This window comes from Grus americana, chromosome 23 (genome assembly GCF_028858705.1).
Source record: "Grus americana isolate bGruAme1 chromosome 23, bGruAme1.mat, whole genome shotgun sequence".
Classification (NCBI taxonomy): domain Eukaryota; kingdom Metazoa; phylum Chordata; class Aves; order Gruiformes; family Gruidae; genus Grus; species Grus americana.
Genome location: NC_072874.1, coordinates 5,463,278 through 5,486,549, shown reverse-complemented (window position 1 = coordinate 5,486,549; position 23,272 = coordinate 5,463,278). Strand labels below are relative to the sequence as shown.

At 58.0% G+C, this 23,272-nt stretch overlaps 1 protein-coding gene across 5 annotated transcripts in view; it reads right to left on the bottom strand.

Moving 5' to 3' along the window:
* The window catches only part of PTPRU (protein tyrosine phosphatase receptor type U), a 73,234-nt gene that overhangs the window by 14,190 nt on the left and 35,772 nt on the right, over nucleotides 1-23,272 (bottom strand). For 2 of the 5 annotated variants that reach the window (XM_054802553.1, XM_054802557.1), the window contains exons 11-28: nucleotides 22,522-22,624; nucleotides 22,134-22,407; nucleotides 20,434-20,470; nucleotides 19,766-19,904; nucleotides 17,400-17,429; nucleotides 15,800-15,957; nucleotides 13,334-13,524; nucleotides 12,057-12,129; nucleotides 10,952-11,028; nucleotides 10,157-10,174; nucleotides 9,223-9,259; nucleotides 8,821-8,918; nucleotides 8,609-8,725; nucleotides 7,756-7,910; nucleotides 6,279-6,414; nucleotides 6,034-6,183; nucleotides 5,709-5,882; nucleotides 3,746-3,886 (exon numbers count right to left, since the gene is read on the bottom strand). In XM_054802553.1, coding sequence (XP_054658528.1) covers nucleotides 3,746-3,886; nucleotides 5,709-5,882; nucleotides 6,034-6,183; nucleotides 6,279-6,414; nucleotides 7,756-7,910; nucleotides 8,609-8,725; nucleotides 8,821-8,918; nucleotides 9,223-9,259; nucleotides 10,157-10,174; nucleotides 10,952-11,028; nucleotides 12,057-12,129; nucleotides 13,334-13,524; nucleotides 15,800-15,957; nucleotides 17,400-17,429; nucleotides 19,766-19,904; nucleotides 20,434-20,470; nucleotides 22,134-22,407; nucleotides 22,522-22,624 — 2,108 coding nt within the window. The remainder of the gene's footprint in view (nucleotides 1-3,745; nucleotides 3,887-5,708; nucleotides 5,883-6,033; nucleotides 6,184-6,278; nucleotides 6,415-7,755; nucleotides 7,911-8,608; nucleotides 8,726-8,820; nucleotides 8,919-9,222; nucleotides 9,260-10,156; nucleotides 10,175-10,951; nucleotides 11,029-12,056; nucleotides 12,130-13,333; nucleotides 13,525-15,799; nucleotides 15,958-17,399; nucleotides 17,430-19,765; nucleotides 19,905-20,433; nucleotides 20,471-22,133; nucleotides 22,408-22,521; nucleotides 22,625-23,272) is intronic. The other 3 variants (XM_054802554.1, XM_054802555.1, XM_054802556.1) reach the window with 3 other exon arrangements.

Here is a 23,272-nt window from a genome sequence, read left to right as displayed (position 1 = left end):
CAGAGAGGGGGGTGTCACTTGTACCGAACCGCGTGTTGAAGGCTTCTGGGCTTGTAACACCGTCTCCAGCAGAAGACACCCAGATCGTTCCTCACTTGAGCCAGTGGTCTCCAAAGTGGGCTGTGCAAGACAATCCGTCGGGGTGCGGAAGGAAATACTGGAACTTCTATTTATTTTCATTTTATTTCTATATTCTCACACAGAGATGGTATATTCTCAACGGTAAATGACTTCTTCACAACACGTCGGAAGGAGACGGGGAGCAACCACGAAAACCTCTCGTACCCCACGGGGATTTGCTGCTTATCTCGCGGTGAAGGGCTGAAAAGAGCCGTCGACCTTAAAGGAGTTTTATTTCACAAAAAGACAAGCGTTGCAAACTTGCCGATGACCAGCTGCTGTCACAGGATGCTACCTAGCAGATACTGCCCAAAAAATAAACATGCTGAAGGTGCCCCTTCGAGGTGAAGGTGCCATTTGAACGACGAGTGAGAAAGGAACTGCTTTTTGAAAGGACCTCGTGCCGTGGAGAGAGCATTTGCTAAAAACCCCCAAACCCAGCACCTTCCAGTTGGTTTGCAAGCACAACCGGCTGACACCGGGGAAGATGGACATTTACCGGCCAAGAAAACCCTTCGTCTAAGCAGCGGGGGGATTGAAAAACGAGTATCAGGGCTTAATAAGCGCCTCCGACGATGCGCTTCTTCCAATCGCATCTACACATCTGCGTGAGGAAATTTTTTCAGCAGGGACAGTCGTTAAAACCAAGTATCAAAATAAACTGGACTTCCAACCAGCCCTTCGGACGGCTGTATCACAAAGCGCTAAACCAAGGATTTCAAAACTAATGAAGCGTAGGCAATCACAGAGTCCTCAGAGAAGAGACCGATCCCACCTGGCTCCAACCTCCTCTCAGGTAGTTGTAGAGTGGTGGCACACTCCTATCAGTAAAAAGTAAGGTCTCCCCTCAGCCGCCTCCTCTCCAGACTAAACCACCCCGGTTCCCTCAGCCGCTCCTCATCACACTTGTGCTCCAGACCCTCCACCACTGGATTGCTCTTCTTTGGACACACTCCAGCTCCGTAGAGCCTTTCTGCCCTTCCTCAGATCAACGCTCCCGCACAACTTGGTGTCCTCTGCAAACTTACCGAGGGTGCACCTGATCCCCTCATCCAGACCATTGATAAAGAGATTAAAGAGAACTGGCCCCAGTCCTGAGCCCTGGGGAACACCACTTGTGACTGGCCACCAACTGGGTGTAACTCCATTCACCACAACTCTTTGGGCCCAGACATCCAGCCAGTTTTTTACTCAGCAAAGAGTACGCCCATCCAAGCTATGAGCAGCCAGTTTCTCCAGGAGAATGCTGTGGGAAACGGTGTCAAAGGCTCTACTAAAGTCCAGGCAGACAACATCCACAGCCTTTCCCTCATCCACTAAGCAGGTCACCTTGTCATAGAGAGAGATCAGGTTAGTCAAGCAGGACCTGCCTGTCATAAACCCATGCTAACTGGGCCCGATCACCTGGTTGTCCTGTACATGCCATGTGATAGCACTGAAGATGATCTGCTCCGCAACCTTCCCCAGCACCCAGGTCAGACTGACAGACCTGTAGTTCCCCGGATCCTCCTTCCGGCCCTTCTTGTGGATGGGCATCACATTGGGTAACCTCCAGTCAACTGGGACCTCCCCGGTTAGCCAGGACTGCTGATAAATGATGGAAGTGTCTTGGTGAGCACTTCCACCAGCTCCCTCAGCACCCTTGGGTGGATCCCATCCGGCCCCATAGACTTGTGTGTCTCTAAGTGGTGTAGCAGGTCATTAACCATTTCCCCTTGAATTACGGGGGCTTCATTCTGCTCCCCGTCCCTGTCTTCCAGCTCAGGGGGTTGGGTACCTGGAGAACAACTGGTCTTACTGCTAAAGACTGAGGCTAAGGAGGCATTAAGTACCTCAGCCTTTTCCTCAGCCTTTGTCTCCATGTTTCCCCCCACGTCCAGTAAAGGATGGAGATTCTCCTTAGTCCTCCTTTTGTTGTTTATGTATTTATAGAAACACTCTTTATTGTCTTTTACGGCAGTACCCAGATTAAGTTCTAGGTGGGTTTTAGCCGTTCTAGTTTTCTCCTTCCACAACTTCACAACATCCTTGTAGTGCCCCTGAGTTGTCCGCCCCTTCTTCCAAAGGCCATAAACTCTCCTTTTTTCCCTGAGTTCCAGCCAAAGCTCTCTGTTCAGCCAGGCGATCATCTTCCCTGCCAGCTCGTCTTTTGGCACATGGGGACAGCCTGTTCCTGCACATTGAAGATTTCCTTCTTGAAGAGTGTCCAGCCTTCCTGGACTCCTTGGCCCTTCAGGACTGCCTCCAAGGGACTCTGCCAACCAGGCTCCTAAACAGGCCAAAGTCTGCCCTTGGGAAGTCCGAGACAGCGGTTCTGCTGACCCCCCTCCTTACTTGTCCAAGAATTGAAAATTCTATCATTGCATGATCACTATGACCAAGATGGTCTCCAACCATCACATCACCCACAGTCCTTCTCTGTTCACAAACAAGAGGTTCAGCGGGTGCCTTCCTGAGTTGGCTCACTCACCAGCTGTGTTCGGAAGTTATCTATCTTCCACACGCTGCCTCTCATTTCAGCACGTCCATGAGCAGATTGCTTCGTTAAACATGAACCTGATCTAAGAGCGACTCCTCTGAGCCAGCACACGAGCTGGGAAGCAATTTGGGGCCAGCTCCGCCTCCCATCCTGGCAAACCTCCGCAAGGCAAGAGACCCCCCCCCAGGACACCCCTTGATGCTCAGGGTCTGTTTAATGTCACCCCATGCAAAGGTCCTTTGGAGCACGTTGCATTAGCTCAGCACGGAGGGATGCATAGGTGTGCTCCATAGCTCTGTGCACGTCCAGCGTATTTTTATATATACATATAAAAATATATAAATAAACAGCAGCATATTTACACACCACTCGGTAGCAGTGCCGCATCCATCTGCATCCTTGCGACAAACAGTACAACTGCCGTTTTGGGTCATTTACATTAAGTATCTGATCTCGACTCGTAAAATAAGCCAGCTAATGAAGTCTTCTCCAGACATCCATTAAGAGCCTATAATGCTAATTTTATGTAAAAATCCAGTAAGTTTCCTCATTGAATTAACATTACAGACCTGTAGCGGACTTTTACATCCGCTCCGGTGGTGGCAGGAGCGCTCCAGGCATTCCCCTGGGGAGCGGTGCGCTGGGAAAGCAAAGCGAGGTGAGACTGAGCATGGCCCCCAGGTGACAGGGGACACCTCCCCTCCAGTTTGGCAGATCTGCACATCCCATCACACCGCAAAATCCACGGGACAGCCGCTTTGCAGCAGGCATTCACAAGCCACCAGTGCCCTTGGAAGATGAACGCGGGAAATCCCCCGTGCCTCAGTTTCCCCTTTGTAAAAGGAGGAGAAAAATCAGTTCTTTGTAACGTAACGACAAGGTTATACTTGTCGATAACCTTGTATCTCCTTGGAGTATCCACAAAGATGATGGTACAGTAATGCAACGCCAACACGACGCCAACGCAACGCAACCAGGCTGGTTTGCTGTTGCCACGTATCTTTAGCTCCAGCTGTCTCTCCAGCCAGTCCTGTCTCCCCTTGCAGAGGAGAGGGAGCAAGGCAGCAGCTGCAGCACTGCCAAGGAGGTGGGGACGGAGCAGGACAAGGCCACCTGCGGGGCTGTCCCCAGGGCAGCAGCACTCACCCAGGCGGAGTTGGACTGGTTGAGCTGGTTGAGCATGACGATGGAGGTGCAGCCGTAGTCGTACACCAACCGCCAGAAGTCGGTGGTGGTGTTCTGCAGCGGGTGCAGGGTGACGATGAAGGCAGCGCTCTTGGTGTAGCTCTGTGGAGAGGGAAGATGAGCACTGTTAAGGACACGGCGGTGGCACCGAAGCCACTGCTGTCACACCCCAAAAAAAACACCCAGTGCCAACCAGAAGATGAGTGCCACCAAAGCCATCTTCTCCATGCTTGAGTGGAGCTGGCGTCCCTGGCACAGCCTCGGTCCCCGCCATGCCCTGGTGCTGAGGAGATGCTATAAAAACAGATCTAAGTGATCCCTGCCCGTGGTGGGGATGAAAGCACCCACTTTCTGCTCTCGGTTCCTGCAAGGAAGGGTCTTTCGCACAAATAACCAGGGGGAAGATGTCACCTTCGAGCCAAGAACAAGCAGAAGCCATGGCTGACAGATGGCCCCAGCCCTTAGCTCTGAGTGAAAGCATCACCCATGCCATCGCCCCCACCCCAAGTCCGGGCACCGAGAGCAGCAAAGAGACAACGGGGTCAATGGTCTTCGGGGGGAGGAAAGGAAACCAGAATGAAAGACCCTTAGAGACTGCAAGAAGGAAGGGGGGAAAAAAATGACTGTACTTCTTGTTCATGCTTCGAAGGAGATTTGACCCCTCGATCATCCCAACACCAGCTTGGCAAGGGATGGGGGGCTCGCAGCCGGGCTCAGCACTGCATCAATCGGACTTTTAAATTAACACACTTTAGCTAAAGCCTCTTCAGACAGAGGAACAGAGCAGAAAATGCGCTGTGCCCGCAAATTAGCACAGCTCTCCGCTAAGGGAGTCCTCTGCTCAGCACCGGCGATGGGCAGCACAGACCAGTCTCATCCAACAGACGGATGGACCGACTGAGCAAACCGCTTTGCACTTAAAGAAAATGAGACTTTTCTTTCCCCCCACCCCCCAAAGAGGGAAATGGGTTTTATCCCTTCAGCAAGAATTTCATCGAAAGGGCTTTTTCTGTCTCTAAAGGAATTTCTATTCTCTGACCCTGCGGCAGAGATTAAAGGAGGCTCAGTGGTGTATAAAAATAAAATAGATATACGAACACCAAGCAAGCTGAAAACAAAGCTCCCATCCCACCGTAGCCAAAGCCAGCAGCCGCCTCTGCTTTACAAACTGCTTTTTGCTGTGAGAGCAGGTAACAGGGAGACAAGATCTGCACAAAGATAAATCACCAGTGGGGTAAGAAAACGCAGGGCTCAGCCCGATGCCAGTGCTGAACCGGGGTGGGGGGGACGGTTCGGGGAAGGTGCCCAGGGTGCAGCAGGGCTCAGCGCCGCCCGTGCAAAGCACCCCGGCTTGTTTCAAGAGGAAACTGGTTTCGGTGATAAGTGACCCGTTGCTCCGTGCGGGCTCGGAGCCTGCAGCATCCTCTCTGCTCTGCTTTGTGGTCGTCAGCAGGTAGGAAATAGCTTTGCCATCACGGGTGTCATTTCTGACTGCACCGGGGGGGGTGCACGGTGGCTTTGGGAGCAGTTCAGAGTCCCCTGCATTGCGTCAGGAGGATGGGCAGGAGGATGCACGGCAGGGTGCTGGCAACACACGGGGGTCTCGGTGCTACCAACCCCTCCCAGAGCTTCCTCTCCCTCCTGCGCTCCATTTTGCTACAAAATACATGGAAGACCCTTTGTGCACAGCTTGTGAGAGCCACCAAAAAGCTCTTTCAAGACAAGCAAGATGTTGCTCCACGAAAGAAGTGCTGAAGGACCCCGGCCCCAGCCCTTCCGCCCCCCGCACGCAGCTGGGGGCTGCCACGTGCCTTCGTGCCCTCGCGCAAAACGAGGACGTAAATTCAAACCAAGCGAGGTTTTACCATGAAAAGCTGCCCGAGACAACCCGAAGCGGCCCCTTCCCTCCCCGCAGCACGCTCACATCAGTTAAGGCCGCGTTGATGTAGTTGTTGCTGTCTCCATCCACGGAGATGAGGAAGGGAAGGCATCGGTCGGGCGGCAGGACGTCCATGCTGCGGTTCCTCTCCCGGTTGCGGGGCAGGAGAGCGATGCTGCACTCCTCCACGTCCAGGTGGGGAGTCACTGAGTTCAGGGTCTGCGGGTACACGTGCTCCCCCTCAGCTCCCTTCCTGCCTGCGCCGGGGCCAAAACCCCTGCCTGCTGCTCGACAGAGCCTGCCGCTGGTCCCAGCGGCGGTGGGCAAGGGGGTGTCGCAGGGGGGACGCAGGGGTTTTGCGTCTGCTCACCTGAAACTCTTCCCGCAGCTGCGAGGAGTTGCTCTGCGGCTCTATCCTCACCATCTCCTTGTAGGTGGGCTTGAACTCGCTGGCGGGGATGCTGGTCTCCCCGCACAGGCAGGCTTCCAGGATGGCGTCGTGAATGAAGATGTACTGCTCCTTTCGGGGGGAGGGAAGGGGAGAGGGCTGAGCCTCCGCAACCAGCCCGTGACAGCAGCCCCACGCGTCCCCGGCTGTTCCTGACACCCGCTCACCTCCGTCTGTATCATGTTGATCCTCCGCGAGCACAGGGTCTTCACGCAGTTGTAGATGTCCACGACACCCTCGCACTCGGCCATGTCCAACATAACGTCCAGGACGATGTAGCAGCCAGTCCTCCCCGTGCCGGCGCTGCGGGTGGCGGGGGGAAAAACACAGCAAACGCGTTCTCAGCCTGCACCGAGCCCACACGCAGCCCGAGATGTCGGGGAGGACTCAACAGACGGCCCCTGCCCATGGATGTGGGGGCAGCCGGGGTCCAGGCAGGGCTGCCAGGACCTCGCACGCCTCCGGAACCACAGCCCGGTTTTGCCTTAAAGCACCGTCCCCACCACCCACCCAAAGACATCCTGGGGGCTGCGGGACGGTCAGGCAGCGGGTGGGAGGGTGGGCACCCACGCCTCGGTTCATTTTTTGCTTTAAGGTAGCAAAACACATGCTCTACACAACGAAACCAGCAGCTAAACCATCTGCGTGCCGACAGTCCTCCGGGATCCCATCCCAGAAGGGCTGAGGAGGATGCTCAGCACCGAGCCCCAAGAGCAGAGGGAGGTACCCTGGCACAAAATGGGTCCCGAATTCCCTCAGGTGAGGGAACTGGGTCAAGGCTGAGCCCAGCAGGATTCTCCGGGAGCCAGATGACCCAGCAGCAGAGAAATCCCAAATCCTGGCATGGTTGGACTCACAGCCGAAGACCTACTGATGCTGCGACCCCCCCACCGCCGCGACACGTCGGGAACAGAACCGCTCCCCACCCTGCTCCTTTCCTGCAAAGTCTTTTCCAGTGAAATACTAATTTCTGGGGCTGATGAATCACTCATCGTGATTATCAGTGATTACAGGCTATGGGCACTAATCACACTCGCTGTTGCCGGTGAATGAATACTGATGAGGCAATTGACAGGGAGAAATCAAATAAAAAAAAAAAATTCCCTCCCGCTCATCAGCTCCTCCTTGTTTGCCCAGCAGAGGAAGAGCCATTAACCCCTTGCACGGGGACGCCTGCTCAGGGGACAGAAAGCCACCACTCCCGCTCAGACGTGCCACCGGTGTTCTCCCAGCTCTGGTGTCGGGCTGTCCTGCTGTCCCCTCCCTGCCTCTCTCTTCGGCCAGACCCAACGTTCTGACCATCAGCAGCGGTCGAGCTGCCTGTTCCCCCCATATCCCTGCTGCCACCAGCCCACTGGTGACATTTCACAGCTGGATGCCGTCGTAGAGGGACATCCAACCCCACGCTGCCAGCCCCGGTGCCTTCCCTGCCCCAGCCTTTCCCTGCTATGAACCCAGTTTATACATTTTATATCTCCCTGCTGAATATTTTAGCATCATTCGGAGCTTTTAGCATCATTCCGAGCCAGAGCACCCACCTAAGACACAGCGTGCTCCCCCCGGGGCCACCCAGACCCCCCAAACTCCAGCCCAGAGGGGGATGCTCCCCCCGCAGCTGGCTCTGCCCCACGGTTGTGCACGTACCTGCAGTGGATGACGATGGGGCCAGCGTCGGGCGGCGTGGATGCTTTCACCCTGCGGATGAAGGCCAGCAGCCCCGTGGCGTGGTAGGGGACGCCATGCTCGGGCCACGACGTGAAGTGGAACTGTTTCACCTCGTGCCGGGCCGAGTAGCCCCGCTGCAAGGGAAGGACGAGACGGAGTGAGAGTACGCGGCGGGCAAAATCCTGCCCAAGCCACCCAAATGCCAGATTTTCTTGGGAATCCGTGATTTTGCCAGCTCAGCATCCAGCCAGCCAGACCACACAGCGGTCGGCTGCTTCGACAGCCCCGCAGCTCCCTCCTCCTCCTCGCTGCAAGAGGGTTAAAAACCAGCCGAGGAGGAAAAGGAGGTGACGGTAGCAGCCACGGGTCTCATTCCACGAGCATCTTTGCTACCTGCCCTGTAACTAGACAGTAATTTCACATTCCTGTAAATTAAGGGGTAAATCGCACCGGCTCCATGCCCAGGTACCACGCTGGAGACTAATGGCCACATAACCTGCGCTCCATTCCGGAGGAGAAAAAGCATCCTTCACCCCGGTCGCAATTACATGGCGCTCACACGGAAATTAAACACTCACTCGCTGCCCAAACCAAAGCCGCTTGCCCCGGTGGAGGGCACGGAGTCAGGGAAAAGGCAAAGGAAGAAGCTACCAGCATCCCCGGGGTTCAGAAGCTGCACCTCAGCCAGGGGGTGAAAGCCCCAAGTTGGGGTAAATAAACAGAGTATTGGTAAACGCCAATCTAGCAATGGTTAGAGATGGCCAACACGGTCGGTTCTCTGCGGGAGAGGGCAGGGTCGGGCAGGTCGCGGCCGGCAGGAGCGGGACCGTACCCTCTCGAGAGCGAAGGTGCGGACGGCGTACTCGGCCAACGTCTCCGACTTCACCAGGGTGATCTTGATGTCCCCATACATCTCGGAGTCATCCGGCCAGTACTTAGAGCATTTCACCTGCAAGGAGAGGACGGGATGGGGTTTTGGCTCTGCGGAGAAAGCTCCTGGTCAAGCTGGAGCCCGGAGGGAGAGGGATGGGACGGGGTCCTTACCCGGCCCACCTCCACCAGCTTGGTTATCATCACGATGCTGGAACAGTGCTCCTGCCACACCATGCGCCAGAAGTCATACACCATCTCCTGCTTGGGCCCTGCGGGACGGAGGAAAGGCCATGGGGGATGAACGGGCACCGCGACGATCCCCTCCTCCCTCTGCGGCACTAACACCCCCGCAGCATTTTAAGAAAAAAAAAAAAAAAAAAATCCCCAATAGCCTCCGTGTTGGCTGAAACCACCCCTTCCCCCCGGGGACACATGGTGTCGTGGAGTGGCAGGAGGGGTAGGAGCTGCTCCACGTTGCTACCGCCCCGTTTGTCCCCGAAATGACCCACTCCCTCCCTTTTCTTGCCCACATGAGGTTAAATCCCAGCTGGTGAACCCGGGGGGGGCACTCACCTTGCGTGGCTATGAAGTGGTTGGACCTGTGGTAGCCCTGCAAGGGAAGCAGAGACGTCAGTCCCAAGCTAGGGGCAGGGGGGGAACACGGGGACACTCGAGAGCTGGGGTACAGCCCCATAAAACATTTCCCGGTCACCCAAGTGGCAGCAACTCCCCGCATCTGCCGGGCCAGGTCCTGGGCACTGGTGCGGTGCTGCCCACCACTGCAGGACGAGGAGGAGGAGGAGGAGGAGGCAGCGGCTCAGCAGCCTCCCGGCACCCAGTGCACCCTGTCCTGGGAGGGTGCACGTCCCACATCCCAGGAAAGGCTCAGGTGATGCCCGGTCCTCATCCCTGCTCTGCACCTCATCCCCAGCAGCACCCCGCAGGGTCTGCCGTCTCCATCCCGGCTCCTGTGCCGCTGGTATCGCTGCCGAGCACGGCAATGAGAGCCCCGTTAACGATATCCCCTCCTGCAGCAGCCACGGGGCACTGAGCAACAGCCCTGCGCCCCTCCTCCATCCCAGCCACTCACTGGGACCATTCCCAACCCTTAACGGGGACGCGCCAGCCCGAAGAGCGCAGCCCAGCGAGGCCACAGCCAAAGGGACCGGTGACCTGGTGTCCCACACCTTGACCACGGGACGGTTCAACCACGTTACACGCGTGGAGGCGATGGCAGCTTCTCCGTCCACCGCAGGTCCTTTCACGGGGGATTTCAGTGGGATGAACTCAACCCCTCCTCCGAGCGCACAGCCCCTGCTCTCCATCACCCCAGGGAGGACGTGCCACGGAAACCTCGCTTCCCCCTTCCCTGGACCATACCCAAGTTTCTCCACGCATTTCCCCTGCCTGCCTCTCCCAGATGCTATTTAGCACCCCACTGCCCGGTACAATGCCTGGGAGGAGACGGGAGCAGAGAGAAGGGACGAGAGGGGAACCATCTACTTACTTCTCGGTTAATCCGAATCTTAACGATCCCGTTGGGACACAGGTTTGAGAGAAAAAGATCAGAGACAGAGACATTAGTGAGGCACAGCTCAAGAGACAGGTTAGAGCACCGGCCCCGGAGCGGGTCACGGAGAGCCACAGGGGAGAAGAGACACGTGAGGACAGGGGACAGGCGTGGGGACGCTGCTCGGGCACGGGGAAGCCATCACAGTGGCATCAGGCCACCACTGCCAGATGACATCCTCTGCAAAGGAGGGAAGAGTGGGACTTGCTGCTGCTTCCAGGAGATGTTCGAGCCCTGCGCCCAACGGAGCCTTCCTGCACCTCCCCTGGTCTCAGCATCGCTGGAGGTGACGGGGACATCTCGGGGGACGTTGCCCTGAGGACACCAGAGCCGAGCTCTGCGCACCGACCCGGGGGGTATCCCAGCGTGAGCTCCCAGCCGGTCCCTCGGCACACTCGACCTCGGCATCCTCCACCCAGGGAGGAGGGAGGTCCATGGCCACGAGAGCAAGCGAGGGGAGAAGAGAGGATGGAAGAGGGGACGAGAGAGGGAATGAGAAAGGAGGGATAGAGCGGAGCAGAGAAAGGAGAGACGCAGCAAGCAGAAATTCCTGACGAACATAAATAAATCAGGCAGGATCTTCGCGGCGTGTCTCAGGGATGCACAGATCAGCCCATCCCGGGCTAAGCTCCTCCAAACGCTGCTGGACAGACCCTGACACTCCACGGGGTCCACGGGAAGCTCCTGTCCCAGTCCAGACCCCCCACAGAGAGAGGCACCGTCCCCACTTACATCGATGTAGTTGGCATTGATGTAGTCTGAGTTGGGATCGCCCAGCAGCGGGTGCAGCTTCACTCGGTGACGGTCATCTGGAGAGCAATGGGAGAAGGGACCATCAGTGCCCGGGGGGACGAGTACAGGGACAGCATGTCACCCCGCCGGGTCCCGGGACACCCTTTGCAATCGTTTTGCACCAGGAATCTGCAAAACGCAGGCAGGTGGGTTATATCCAGAAGCGATGAATACAAGCTGGTGGAGATCTTCCCAAAGATGGTGGCTTAGACCGGCAGGGACACAGGGGAGCAGCTTTCAGCATGGTATCTCCCTGAGCTCTGCCATGTCCTGCCAAAGACAGAGGGCACCCATCCCCCAGCACCCTGCTGTCCACCCCGGCGGGGCACCAGGATGGCCAGACCCCAGACAGGTGAGCAGAGAGCTCTGCCCAACCTCTGGTGTCCACCTGGGGCCCCGGACAATGCTGGAGTGGAAGGGATGAAGCTGTGGAGCAAAGCGTGTGGGAGGTGGAGAGCTCCAGAGCTCCTGGAGGGCCAGGTTTGGTGTCTCCATCCCTGCAGGAACGTCACCAGAGATGCAGCATGGAGCACAGTGGCCATGCCACGCTGACTGTGGAAGGAGCTGGTGAGGAGCACCCTGTCTCCTACGGGGTCAAGACCTTCCCCAATCTTCTGTCCTAAAAACCTCATCATTTAACCACTTTGCCTCATCCTGCACATCCACACCAGAAGTCCCCTGGGGCAAGGCTGCAGTTTCTCCTAAGTTCATGCAATAAAACACACCCCAGTTATCTGGGGCCTTCCAGCACCACCCAGAATATCATGGCGATGTTATCATCACCCCAGGATGTCCCATCCTCAAGAGTTATCCAGCTCCAGCCCTCCAATTTGCTCCGGTGTCTGATGCCCAACAGAAGCTCTCAGGCTGGGAACCCTGCACTGAGCAAGGACCTCTCTGCTGCCCTCGACCAACCAAACCCCACCAGTTTATTCCTTGCTGCGGACCACGCACCTACCCCAAAAAAAAAAAAAAAGCCCCCAAAGCCCTCTAGAAGGTTTTTCAAGCTGTTCAGGGTGTCTAAGCCTTTGCGAAAGGCACTCACATGTCGATACGTGATCCTGTCTCCCTTTGGTCTTGTCTTTCTTCTTCGAAGCATCCCAGCCTTCAAAGAAACTCTGGAAGGAAGGGATGGCTGTCACGACCCGAAGGCAGGACTGTGGGCTCCCCCCGAGCCCCACAACCTTCCCGGGGAGCAGGGCAGACAGGGTTGTCCCTCCACGCCAGCAGACAGGTCCCGCAGCCCCAGCTCCATCCCCACAGCACGCTCTGCCAGCCACGTGCTTCTGCTGCATCCACAAAATGCCCCTTTTTCCAGCGAATTATATACTGCCTGGGGTTTTTTTCTAGGATTGGTTATGGTTTTTTCCCAAATCTCCCCAGCCCCTTCCTCTCCCCAGCACAGAATAGGTTTGTGTGCAATAACAGTAACATTCATAGATTGGCGTAAGAGGAGGAAAGTGGAAGGAAATTACATGTTTTCTCCCCTCCCATAATATCTGAGTGCTTTCAAATGACTAGTTCCAAGAACATACAGCAGCTTTTCAAGGAGCACTAATGATTACAGCAAGCCTTGGTTTGTCCAATACATGAAAGGGGAAGGGGGGGGAAAAGCTCCTGCACTTGAAACAACTAAGCATTAAACAGTAATTTCACTGGGAAATTTCAATCGCCAGATCTGTGGGACACCGAGGAGTCGGGAAATCAACCCCGCCAGGCACGCTGCGGCAGAGGCGTGCAGAGTAACGCACTCCATTACAAACGCTCCGGCCCAATGAGGTGGGATGGACATGATGCGGCCAACGACCCTTGCGGGGGACTTCCCTCCCCCTGGGACCACCCTCTCTCGCATCCTCCCCCTGGGCTCTCCACGGACTTGGGAGCTGCCAGACCGCAGAGGATTTAGGCTATGTCCATGCTTATCACAGGACAGGCGTGTTGGAGAGCAGAACATCATGAGATCGTGGTGCTCAGGAGGACCTGAGAAAGGGAGAAGCATCCCCAGCCCCTGCGGGAGAGGTGGGATGACGCACTGCAGACAGGAGAAGTGCAGGCTGGCTGGCAGAGCTGCTTTGGCTCATCTCAGGGACCTGTTCGAGACGACGATTAAATCCTGAGGTGCCAGGACCAGAGATTTGATCCAGACCCAGGACACACTGCACGTGCTGATGCTGTCTGCACGGAGAGCTGCGAGCTCCAGCTCCTGCTGTCCACTGCAGCTCCAGGTCTGCAGCATCTTCTCCTTGCGCACAGGTCCTACCACGCCACCTCATCCATTCTACCTCCCACCCTCCCTGAGACGCCAGCATGAGATGATCTCACCTCGTACTCCTGCTTGAAGCCATACCCTTCTGCCGTCTTCATCTGGTTGATATGCTGGAGGAGATCTGCCACCCGCACGGCGGGATGGAGCTGCCCGGTGTGATACGGGGACCCTTTGCGGCCGCACTGGCGGCGGGGGGAGCCCCCCAGTAGACTGCTGGACTCGTTGACCACGCTGCTGCGCTGGTCGCCTGCAGAAGGGGAGGGAGATCCGGGGGTGTGGGGGGAGCAAAGCCTTGGACCGCATCCCCATCACCGCCTTGCACCCCTGGAGGGATGAGAGGGCACCTGGAAACGCCCCCGGGAGATGCTGGTGCTGCAGACGGTCTCTCTCGGGGGACCACAAGTGGTCCAGACCCCCACTCCGTGCTCCCTGCAGCTCTTCCTCCACCACAAAGCCAGAAGTGCCCGCTATATCTTGAGGAGGTTAATAGGCTCATTTCCCTTCCCCCGGAGCAATTCACTCCCATCCAGAGGAGTAAGAGTTACGTGCCCAAACATTCACACACAGTCCTGACTTGAAAAATCACGTTGCCAAAGTCTCCAGCCCAGCTTAAGTTAATTTTCCTCACAGCGCCTTATTCCTAGCACTGACACAAACGGAGCTCGCTGCCGTTTACCGGGGGAGTTTACACGCCATTTCCCTCGTTTATGCCTTTGCCATGTAATTACCAGCAGAGCCAGACTAAGACCTCACCTGCGTTTGTCAGGGCAAGGTCCCACACCGGATCCTGAAATCTGGGTTTGCGCAAAACCCGATGCCCTCCGCTGCTGCCAAGAAATGCGCCAGGCACGGATCCCGCAGCGCCAGGCACGGATCCCGCAGCGCCAGGCACGGATCCCGCAGCGCCAGGCACGGATCCCGCAGCGCCCAGCCTGGAACGCCGTCCACGCGCTGCTGGGAAGCAGCTTTGCAAGCCGGTGCATCCTGGATGCCGTTTCCCCTAACAACACTTCTAAAAATCGCCCTTGCCGGCTCGCTCACAAAGCTCCCAGGTTTGTTTTTTTAGGTCTGCTCGAATACAAGGAGCAGCCCCTCAGCCCCCGCCCGCACCTCCCGGCGCGACGCGGGTGCAGCACGCGTGCTGAGCGGCGTCTCCATCAGACGTCGCAGCCTCCGAGGAAACGACGCTCCAACCTTTTCAACCAGAAACGTCTCCCTCCCAAGATGCCACCACGTGGCCGACCCAACGGGACGGTGCGGGAGGGCCACGCTGCGCCCCACGGCACGGCTGATGGGCGCACCGGCCGCTGGGTTTAACGAGAAACGAAGCGCAGGCGTTTGCAAGGTGCCGACGGCTCCGTGCAGCCCCACGCTGAGGACCCGCTTGGGTTTCCGCGAGAAGCATTAGCGACTTTGTTTAAATGCAAGGAAACTGAGGCACGGTGGGGAACAGCCCCCAGCCAGTCCACGGAGCAGCCCGTTCATTTACTTTCATTAATTAACGATGCTTATAGGCAGGGCGTGCTGTCCCCAGCTGCGGCAGAGAGCCCGAGCTCCCCACATCTCCTCCTCCACCAACACTGAGCAGAGGGACGAGCCGGCAGCCGAGCGGGTGGGAGCAGGATCCGGCCCCACGGCCCCCTTCCCTAAGGAAACGGAGGAGCCGCAGCCCCAGCTCAGCCCACTCAGAGCCCCGCCAGCCTCCAAGCCTTTCGAGGACAGTAACCGAAAAATAATACACCTCGCTAGATGATATTAAGAGGAGGAAAAGTTTGCCCTCTGGGCTTCTATTATCCACGAGACAATGCCGAGAAGCGCATTAATCCCTCCGCCGGTGGAGAAGAGCTGCGGGTAAGCGGCATCTTGAAGTTACTGTAACAGATGTTATTAGCATATGGTTGAAACCAGGGCATCCGACAAGTTATTTTACAACTAAATCAGCATGGAGATGCATACTCCAGTGGGTGTTAAATTATCAGTCTCCCTCTGATGTGAACGCGGTGGCTCTTTAACCCTTCGAAGCCCAGGGCTGCGCAGGACACCGTGGAGCAAAGCCGCGCCGGGTGTGCTGGCTGAAGGTTGGCGTAAAGCTTTCAACCTGGCCTAAGCCAAAGAATTGGGGTTCGCCCAGCTTCGGGGGGGCTGCAGCCAGCGTTTGAGCTCGCGTCCAGGCTGCGTACGGCCTCAACCCTCCCAGCCACCAGCGCGGACCTCCGCTTCCAGAGGTGGGAGATGCAGAGACCCAGCTCAAACCACCCGCAACGTGTTTTTCCTTCAGCAAAACCTGGCTGATAATAAAAGCTATTGCAGACGCAGATTACGTCGATGCCCTTGGAGGTTTCCTTGCAGGGCACGGGAAAGCCTGCAACGTGTCACACACGTCAGGCTCAAATAGATGCAATAGCTACTGACGAGCCTTGGATAAATATTTCAGCTGTTTCTGGGATACTTAGGGATACTTTCTGGGACCCTTGCTGCGGCTGGATGGGAGCAGGGGGGATGCTGCGGTGCCCCATCCTTACCACGGTTGCTGTAGTTGTGGGTGTCCATGAAGGAGAGCCCCAGGCGCTCGTCCTCCTGCAGCGTGCTCTGGTCGGTGAAGCTCCTGTCGATGGCGCTCATCATGTGTGTCTTCTCGTGGCGGTAGTTAATGGTCGCTTTGGTCATGTTGACGGGTTTTCTGCGGGGGGATGCAACGGGGAGGAGGGGAGAAGCACACGTAAGCAGGGCTGACCCGACAGCGCCGTATGATCCCCCCCAAGCTACCGGGCTCGGATTATTTTGGGGAGCAGGATGGATTATTTCCCCCAGAGGTCACCACACTTTGTTCCTCCGGTGCCCTGAGCCGGTTGAAAGCCCCACATGGATCATCCCTCGCTGGCTGCAGCAACTCCAGCTCCTCACCCTCCCCAAAACGCCCCACGCCTGGAACAGTCGGGAGGGCTCCTTGGGCAAGCGAAGGTTCTCCTCGACCGGCTGGCGTTGCACAGGGCAGCCCCAGCTCTCCTCCAGCTCCTTTCTCCAGGCATTGCCCACCCATCGCCCCACGCCACCTCGCTGCGACGTGCGCCAGCCACCACGGCACGGGCATCGCTGTGCCGCACAGCGCAAGCGCAAGAGGTACAAGACAGACGTGGACCTGTCAGAGCAGGGCCACCGAAATGACCAGAGGGCTGGAGAACCTCTCCTTTGAGGAAAGGAGGAGAGAGTTGGGGTTGTGCAGCCTGGAGAAGAGAAAGCTCCAGAGAAACCTTAGAGCCCCTTCCAGTAGCTAAAGGTGGCTCATGAGCAAGCTGGGGACAGACTCTTCAACAGGGCCTGAAGCGACAGGACAAGGTCACGGTTTTAAACTAAAAGAGGGGAGATTCAGCCTAGATACAAGGAAGAATTTTTTTTACCATGAGGATGGTGAAACACCGGCACAGGTTGCCCAGAGAGGTGGTAGATGCCCCATCCCTGGAAACACCCAAGGTCAGGCTGGACGGGGCTCTGGGCAACCTGGTGTGGTTGAAGATGTCCCTGCTCATTGCCAGGGGTTGGACTAGACGGGCTTTACAGGTCCCTTCCAACCCAAACCTGTCTGGCATTCTAAAACCATGCTGGGGGGCCAAATCCATCCCCCAAGGGACAGGCTGGACCCCCTGACCGCACATGTGCTCAGCACCCACCGGGGAGGCTTCTTCCCCCCCATGCAAGGTCCCCGTTAGGCACCTAACGAAGATGCTGGGAAAGCCCAGGAGCTCTCACTGGAACAGAACCTTCAAGACATTCAAGACAGGCAAAAAAACCTGATGGAGTGTTTTTGAGATGCGACATCAGGCTCCCAAGAAGCCAGAGCAGGATTAAACCAGGGGAAGGACAAACAGGAGATCTGAGCCCGTGCCAGCATCTTGGTGGGGCCGGGACAGCGCACGACGCGGCCAAAATCCAGAATTCAACCCGGAGTCGCTGACCCTTCCCCATTACGCTGCCTTCAGTCTCTAACGAGCTCGGCAGCACTATTTTCCCGGAGCCAGAGAGGCCCTTCAAATGGACTCGGCAGAGAAAAGGAGTTGTTGGAGCAGCAGGGCGAGGGGGGCGGCCGGGAGGAAGGGCGAAGGAGAGAGAATGACAATTACTTACGGGTAATAGGAATAAGAATAGTAGTTCCTCCTGGCAAGCATGCAAACAAAGAGAACAGCAGAAATTGCATAAGCAGCTTTTCTCCGGCATAGGGAAGGGGGGTTACGGGGCAACTCGGCTGCTGGAAAATTAAATGCACCGTAAAGAAACCTGGCTCTCCTTTTGCATCCGTAGGTTTTTTACTCCGGGCAGAAGCCGGCGTCCCAGCTCTCAGGGTGCCCACAGTCACTGGTGGGGTGTCCATAGTACCGTTGTCCGAGGGGTTATTCCACAGTTTTTAAGGCTGAACAGCAAAAGTGTCGAAAATGTAGGGAATTCCCCAGAGAGCCGGTTAGGGGCCAGGCAAACGCAGCAGGGAAAACGGGGTCGGGACGCCACGTTTCCAGTGCACCGTTTGTTAGAGGTGCACGTATTCTGGGGGGGCATTTCCATTCCACCACGTCAGTGTTTTTCCAACGGCAGAATGTTCTGGAGGAGATGTACGGGCTTGTCCCAGCTTCCCAACAGCCCCGAATTCGGGGCCCTCGGCACTGGGTCCGATTTGTGGCTCTGGTTTCTCCTCCTCCTCCTGCCCCGCAGCACGGGCAATGGGAACGCAGCAGCCGCGCTCATGGCTTTCTACCCACAGCATCGCTCCCGAAAACACCTCGGCACCGCCAGGATTTGCTCCATCAGGGACGGATCCGATGCCGTACACACGGGCATCACCCCAGAGCGACGGCAGGCAGGGAGCCAAAAAACCAGTCCTGCACCCCTCGCAGCGTGCGGGGATGCTACAGCCTCGCTATTCCAGCTGGTGTAAATCAGCAAGAATCCTTTAACGGCAAACGAAGCCATAAAGAGATCTGCAGATTTACACGGGCTGAGGTTGTGCCCTGCTATTTTTCTCTCCCCCCCGGCTGTTAACATACTTTCCTCCCGTCATCCCGAGCCCTGCACGGGGAAGGCGCGTAATTGCTGCCCTTTCTCCCTGCTCCGAGAGCCCCCCCGGCTCGGCGCTGCCTCGAGCCCCGCACGGTATGAAGCCGCTTTCCAGGGCGCTGCACCCGAGTGAAAAGCAGCAGCCGCATCCCCAGCGCTCCTGGGGACGAGTGTCCCGAAAAGCCCTTGTCCTCCTCCCTCCCACCCCACCGAGCTCCCCGAGTGAAAGCCCACTGCGACGGCCACGGCCACATCCACGCCAGCCGTGCTCAAATCCCCGGCCGGAACGGGGGAGCCTGGGGAACCCCCCACGGGGGTGGGAGAGCAGTTCGGGGGTCCCCAGGGACCATCAGCCCTGGAAAACCCTCCCCTCCGGTGTGCACCCAAATTTTAATGACTCACAGCCAGGGACTGCCCACATTTCACCGAAAGCTCAGTGGTTCCCCATGAAAACAAGCCCAGGAGGATGCAGGAGGGTCCAGCCCTGGAGGAAGAGGGGGGGTGGCTGCTCCTCCCAGCGCTCTCGAGGAACCCGAGCCCAGGACGAGAGCCAGAATCTGCGCGGGTATTTCAGCAGACACACCACGCCGCTTTCCAGGCAAAAGCCGTGGATGGAGTTCTTTTTACCGGCCATCACCCCAGAAGCGAGCACCCCCAGAGCTCTGCTCCTCCCCCAGTGCTGAGGGGTGCTGGGCGTTCCCCCACCATCCTGGGGGCACGGCAGAGGGGTGATAGCGGAGAGGTGCAATGCCTTCCCCTCCTCCCCATCTCCGGCTCGATGCAAAGGAATTGCATGCGGCCGCATCCCTAATCCACCCCCATGGCGGGGTACCGGCACGGCCGGATCCCAGACAGCAACGCTCACGTGGATGGATCCGGCCCTGGGCTGCCCAAGGCAGCGGAGAAGCCCAGAGACAATATCTCAGCGCAGATTAAGCTGATTTTTTTTTTAATTTGGGGCTGGAGAGGTGCAGGGCTGCACACCCCGGGGTCCCCCAGCTGCAGGGGAGAGGAGCTGGCAGGACGGGGACAGCCAGGCTCTGGGCTGACCCAGGACCTCTCCAAGCCCTGGCCAGAAGCTCTTCCATCAATGCAGAATTGACAGAGCAGCGCAAAGCCGAGAAGGAGCAGAAAAAGAGGCAAAAGACTGAAAAACACTGGGGAGAGGGACAGCGGAACAAAGCTGCAGAGCCCCGAGGGCAGAGGGCCGTCCCCAGGATCGTGCTCCTTGGTCCCCAGTGCCTCCTGTCACACAGCGAGCAGGGCACCGTGCCCCGTGGGATGCATGAACACACGGAGGCACAGCTCGAGGGAGGGTCTGGAGCCTGCCCAGTGCGGCACTATCACCACCAGTAACTCCCAGTTAGTGCTGGGGTGGTGGGGAAGGGCTGAGCTGGGAGGAGGGGACGGATGGAGCCACCAGCCACACCACCGGGTCTCCTTACCCTTTCCGAATGACGACGATGATGGCTCCCAGGAGGATAATCAGGACGATGAGCCCTCCGGCACAGATCCCCAGGATCAGGCCCATCTCCTCCGAGTGCTGGGACACCTCCAGGGGACGCTTGCTCTCTTTGCAGGCAGCTGCCAGGGGACAAGGACAGGCAGGAGGGGTCAACGCTCAGCTCCAAGGAGGGGTTGACAGCATCAGATAGGAAAACGCTGGGATTTGTCCCGTGGGATGCACATTGCTCCTTGAACACATTTTATTCCACCGAGATGTTACGGGGCTCTGCAGTGCCACACCGTGACCAGGGGCGAGTCCCCCCCGCCTCGGTTCCCATGGGGTGAGACAGTCCCTTCGTGCCACCTCTCCTCACGCCCAACGCGAGCTTGTCCGTCCCTGGATTCAGCATCCAGCACCGCCGACTCCGGCTTCCCACCGCAATAACGGCATTAAGAGGAAAAAACTCAACCAAGAGAAAAACCCAGACGCCAAAGAAAGCGGGGAATAACAGTGCGGGACGGGGCTGTAATAAACCACCGCGTGCACCCCAAGCGCCGCCAACGCTGGTAACGACACCCGCCGGCGCGGCACTGACCACCGGAGCCACCGCAGGTTTAAGTCCGCAGCCTTGATGGCGTCGCACGGGCTGGGGAAGGGGGGGCTCACCTTTGCGGGCGATCCGGACACAGTTCAGTCGGGTTTCCTACGGAGGAAAAAGAGGGGGGGGTCAGTGTCGGATGAGCATCCCGGTGGCTCCGCTCCCCGCTCCGAGCAAAGCTGGGCAGACGCAAGGCTGGTCCGGTGGTGCTTGGACCCCCAAATCGAGGGTGTCTGCAGGTGATTTGCGCTGCAGGACCCGCTGCTGAGCGAAAGGAGCTCCTGGGGACACACGTGCCAAGAGATGCTGCTGAACAGTCTGTCCCCAGCGTCCCCGACACCAGCGTCCTTCCGTTTAGCCGAGGCCGTCGCTCCTGGCACAGAGAGGGCGGCGAAGCTCAGGAGCATTGAAGGAGAGACCCAGCAGCCCCATCACGCCGCAGGTCACCAGCGTGTCACCAACCACAGCTAAAACACTCCCAGGCCATCATTCAGAGCTTCGGGGGGGGGGGGGTTTAACATCAATCAAAGTTTTCAAGCCCCATCTCCAGTGCTCCGTGCATGCTTCCAAGGTTGCCGTGAAGGCTTCCAGCTCAGGTCCCCAACAGTTTTTTGCGTTTTTAGGGATGGGTTCAGTTAAAATATTCCATTTTTCCTTGTATCCAACTTCTGTTGCGAAACAAAAAGCACCGTTTTGGCAGGACTGCATCCTCCAGCCCCTCTGGACAGCAGTGCTGGCAACGCTGCTCCGTCCCGCCCTCGGAGCGAGACCTGCCCACGCAGCGTGTCCGGGACAGGGCCGGCTCCGGCGCAGCTCCCCCCGAGGTCGCCAGCTCTTGCTTCTCCTGCTTCTTGCTCCATCTGGCTTGAAAACCACAAAAAAATCCAAGCTGGGATCCAGCTTTTTCACGACGTCTGATGGTAGCCGGGACAAATCCATTGCCTCCCAGCGGGAAGGCTATAAAACAGCGTCAGCCACCAGTTATTATCCAGCAGTGCCCAAGCGAGCCAGAGCCGAGTTCCTCCCCGTCCATCTCGGCTCTAATTACAACCCAGCGAGGTGTGAACGATTCCGGAGCAGAAAAAAGGATTCAAAAACCAGCACCTTTCCGACAAAATGGAATATTTCTGCAGAAGTCGTGCAGGATGAGGATGCTGCCACAGTCCTGCTGCTTTGCTTTCACAGTTCATCCTCCCCGGGGTGGGACGGGAGCTGCCGGAGCAGGTGAAGCTGAGAAGGGTCCCCAGGGAGTCCCGGTGGTCCCGACGGTGATGGAGCGGGGCTGTTACAGCTTTGCCGAGAGAACAGGCAGCAGCAGGCAGAGAGAGGGCAGCCGGGAAACGTGGCAGTTTCCCAGGGTCCCAGTAACACACAAACGGCTCTCGGTACCCAAATGGTCCTTTTTCACCCCAGGGTTTGCCCTGGGAATGTGGTCTCTGGTTGGGGTCCTGGTCGGTACCACAGTGGGTGGCGGAGCTTGGGCTCCATCACCCCCGGCAGCAGCACCGGGAGGAGGATGGGCACAGCGGGGGGCAGGAGGAAGGGGGACACCCGGCCACATTCCCAATGTGCTGTAAGGGTGGTCCGGAGCACCAGCTCCCCCTGGGTGGGATGCTGGGGGTGAGGAGAGCTGGGGGGGCCCAAGGGAGGGGGATCTCAAGTCCCATTTTTCTGATCCGCCCCCCCCAGACGCCAGGCGGGCTCCTGCCTGGTCCAACGGGGACCCCAGACACCCCACCGGAGGGAGCGGGGTCCCACGGCTACTCACCCCTTTGAGGTTGCTCATGGCTTGGAAGTAGATGAGATACGCCTTCTTGGGCTCCAGCGGCGGGTTCCAGTAGCCGCTGTAGGTCTGGTTGTCCCCCACGGTGAAGGGTTTGGCTTCGGTGAGGCTGCTGGCGGGCAGCTCGGCCCCAAAGTAGTGCACGGAGCCACGGGACACGGCGTCGTCGAAGGTCAGCGGCACCGGGAAACACTCCTGCCCACCCAGCTCCCGCTTGAGCTTCTTGGGCCGATCTTCTTCTACAATGACCTGGTAGGTGCTGGCGAGGATGGGCGTAGGTGAGCTTTATTAACAGGATGGTCCCGGCCTTCCCTCCACGCCGTGCCGTGCCGCCCCGTTCGTGGGGCTGCACCCCTGCGCAGCCCCGACCTACCTGATGGGAGCCCCTCTGCCCTGCGCCGGCCGCAGCAGCACCGTGATGGTGCTCTCCGACTCGCTCAGCGGCGACGGCATGTCCCCGTAGTCGAAGGTGGGAGCTGCAAAGGGAACAGGGGTGAGTCCTGGTCCCCAGCGATGCGCTCAGGGGTACCCTCCTGCTCAGGGGGGAAACTGAGGCACCAGCAGCCTTGCCCGTGGCAAAGCGTCACCGAATGGTGTCGTGGGGATCATTACAAATACAGAAAAGCCTTCTAGGTCTTGAGCCACACGTCGCAGTTGGGAGAGGACCCGCGGGTGTGTGCTGAGGGGGTTAGCAACGCCGGTCTGGCAGAGGGGAAGAGACAGGAGCAGGATCCGACATCCGGCCTTTAGATGCGCCCCACGTGCCTGGGGACGGCTCCAAACCGCCGGCACAGCGTGAGCGTCCCAGCCAGGGCAGAAGCACGGCCAAGCCAGCCCAGCAGCATCCCCAGACCACGGCGGGGGGACCCCCCCTCGCACCCGGCATGGTCCCGCGGTCCCCAAACCATCGTTAGCAGCCGCTGGGGTCCGGCTCGCGCCGCTCTGCGGTTTCAGTGCCCCCATTAGGGCTCACCTCAGCCCATTTGCTGCAGTTAATAACGACGCCGCAGACATGAGCAAACAGCCCCAAGTACTATGAGGCTAATTACCGAAGCCAAATTAATCCCTTGTTTGTACAGCGATAGCTCAGACAGCACCGGCGCGCCAGGCTGGCCACACTCCCC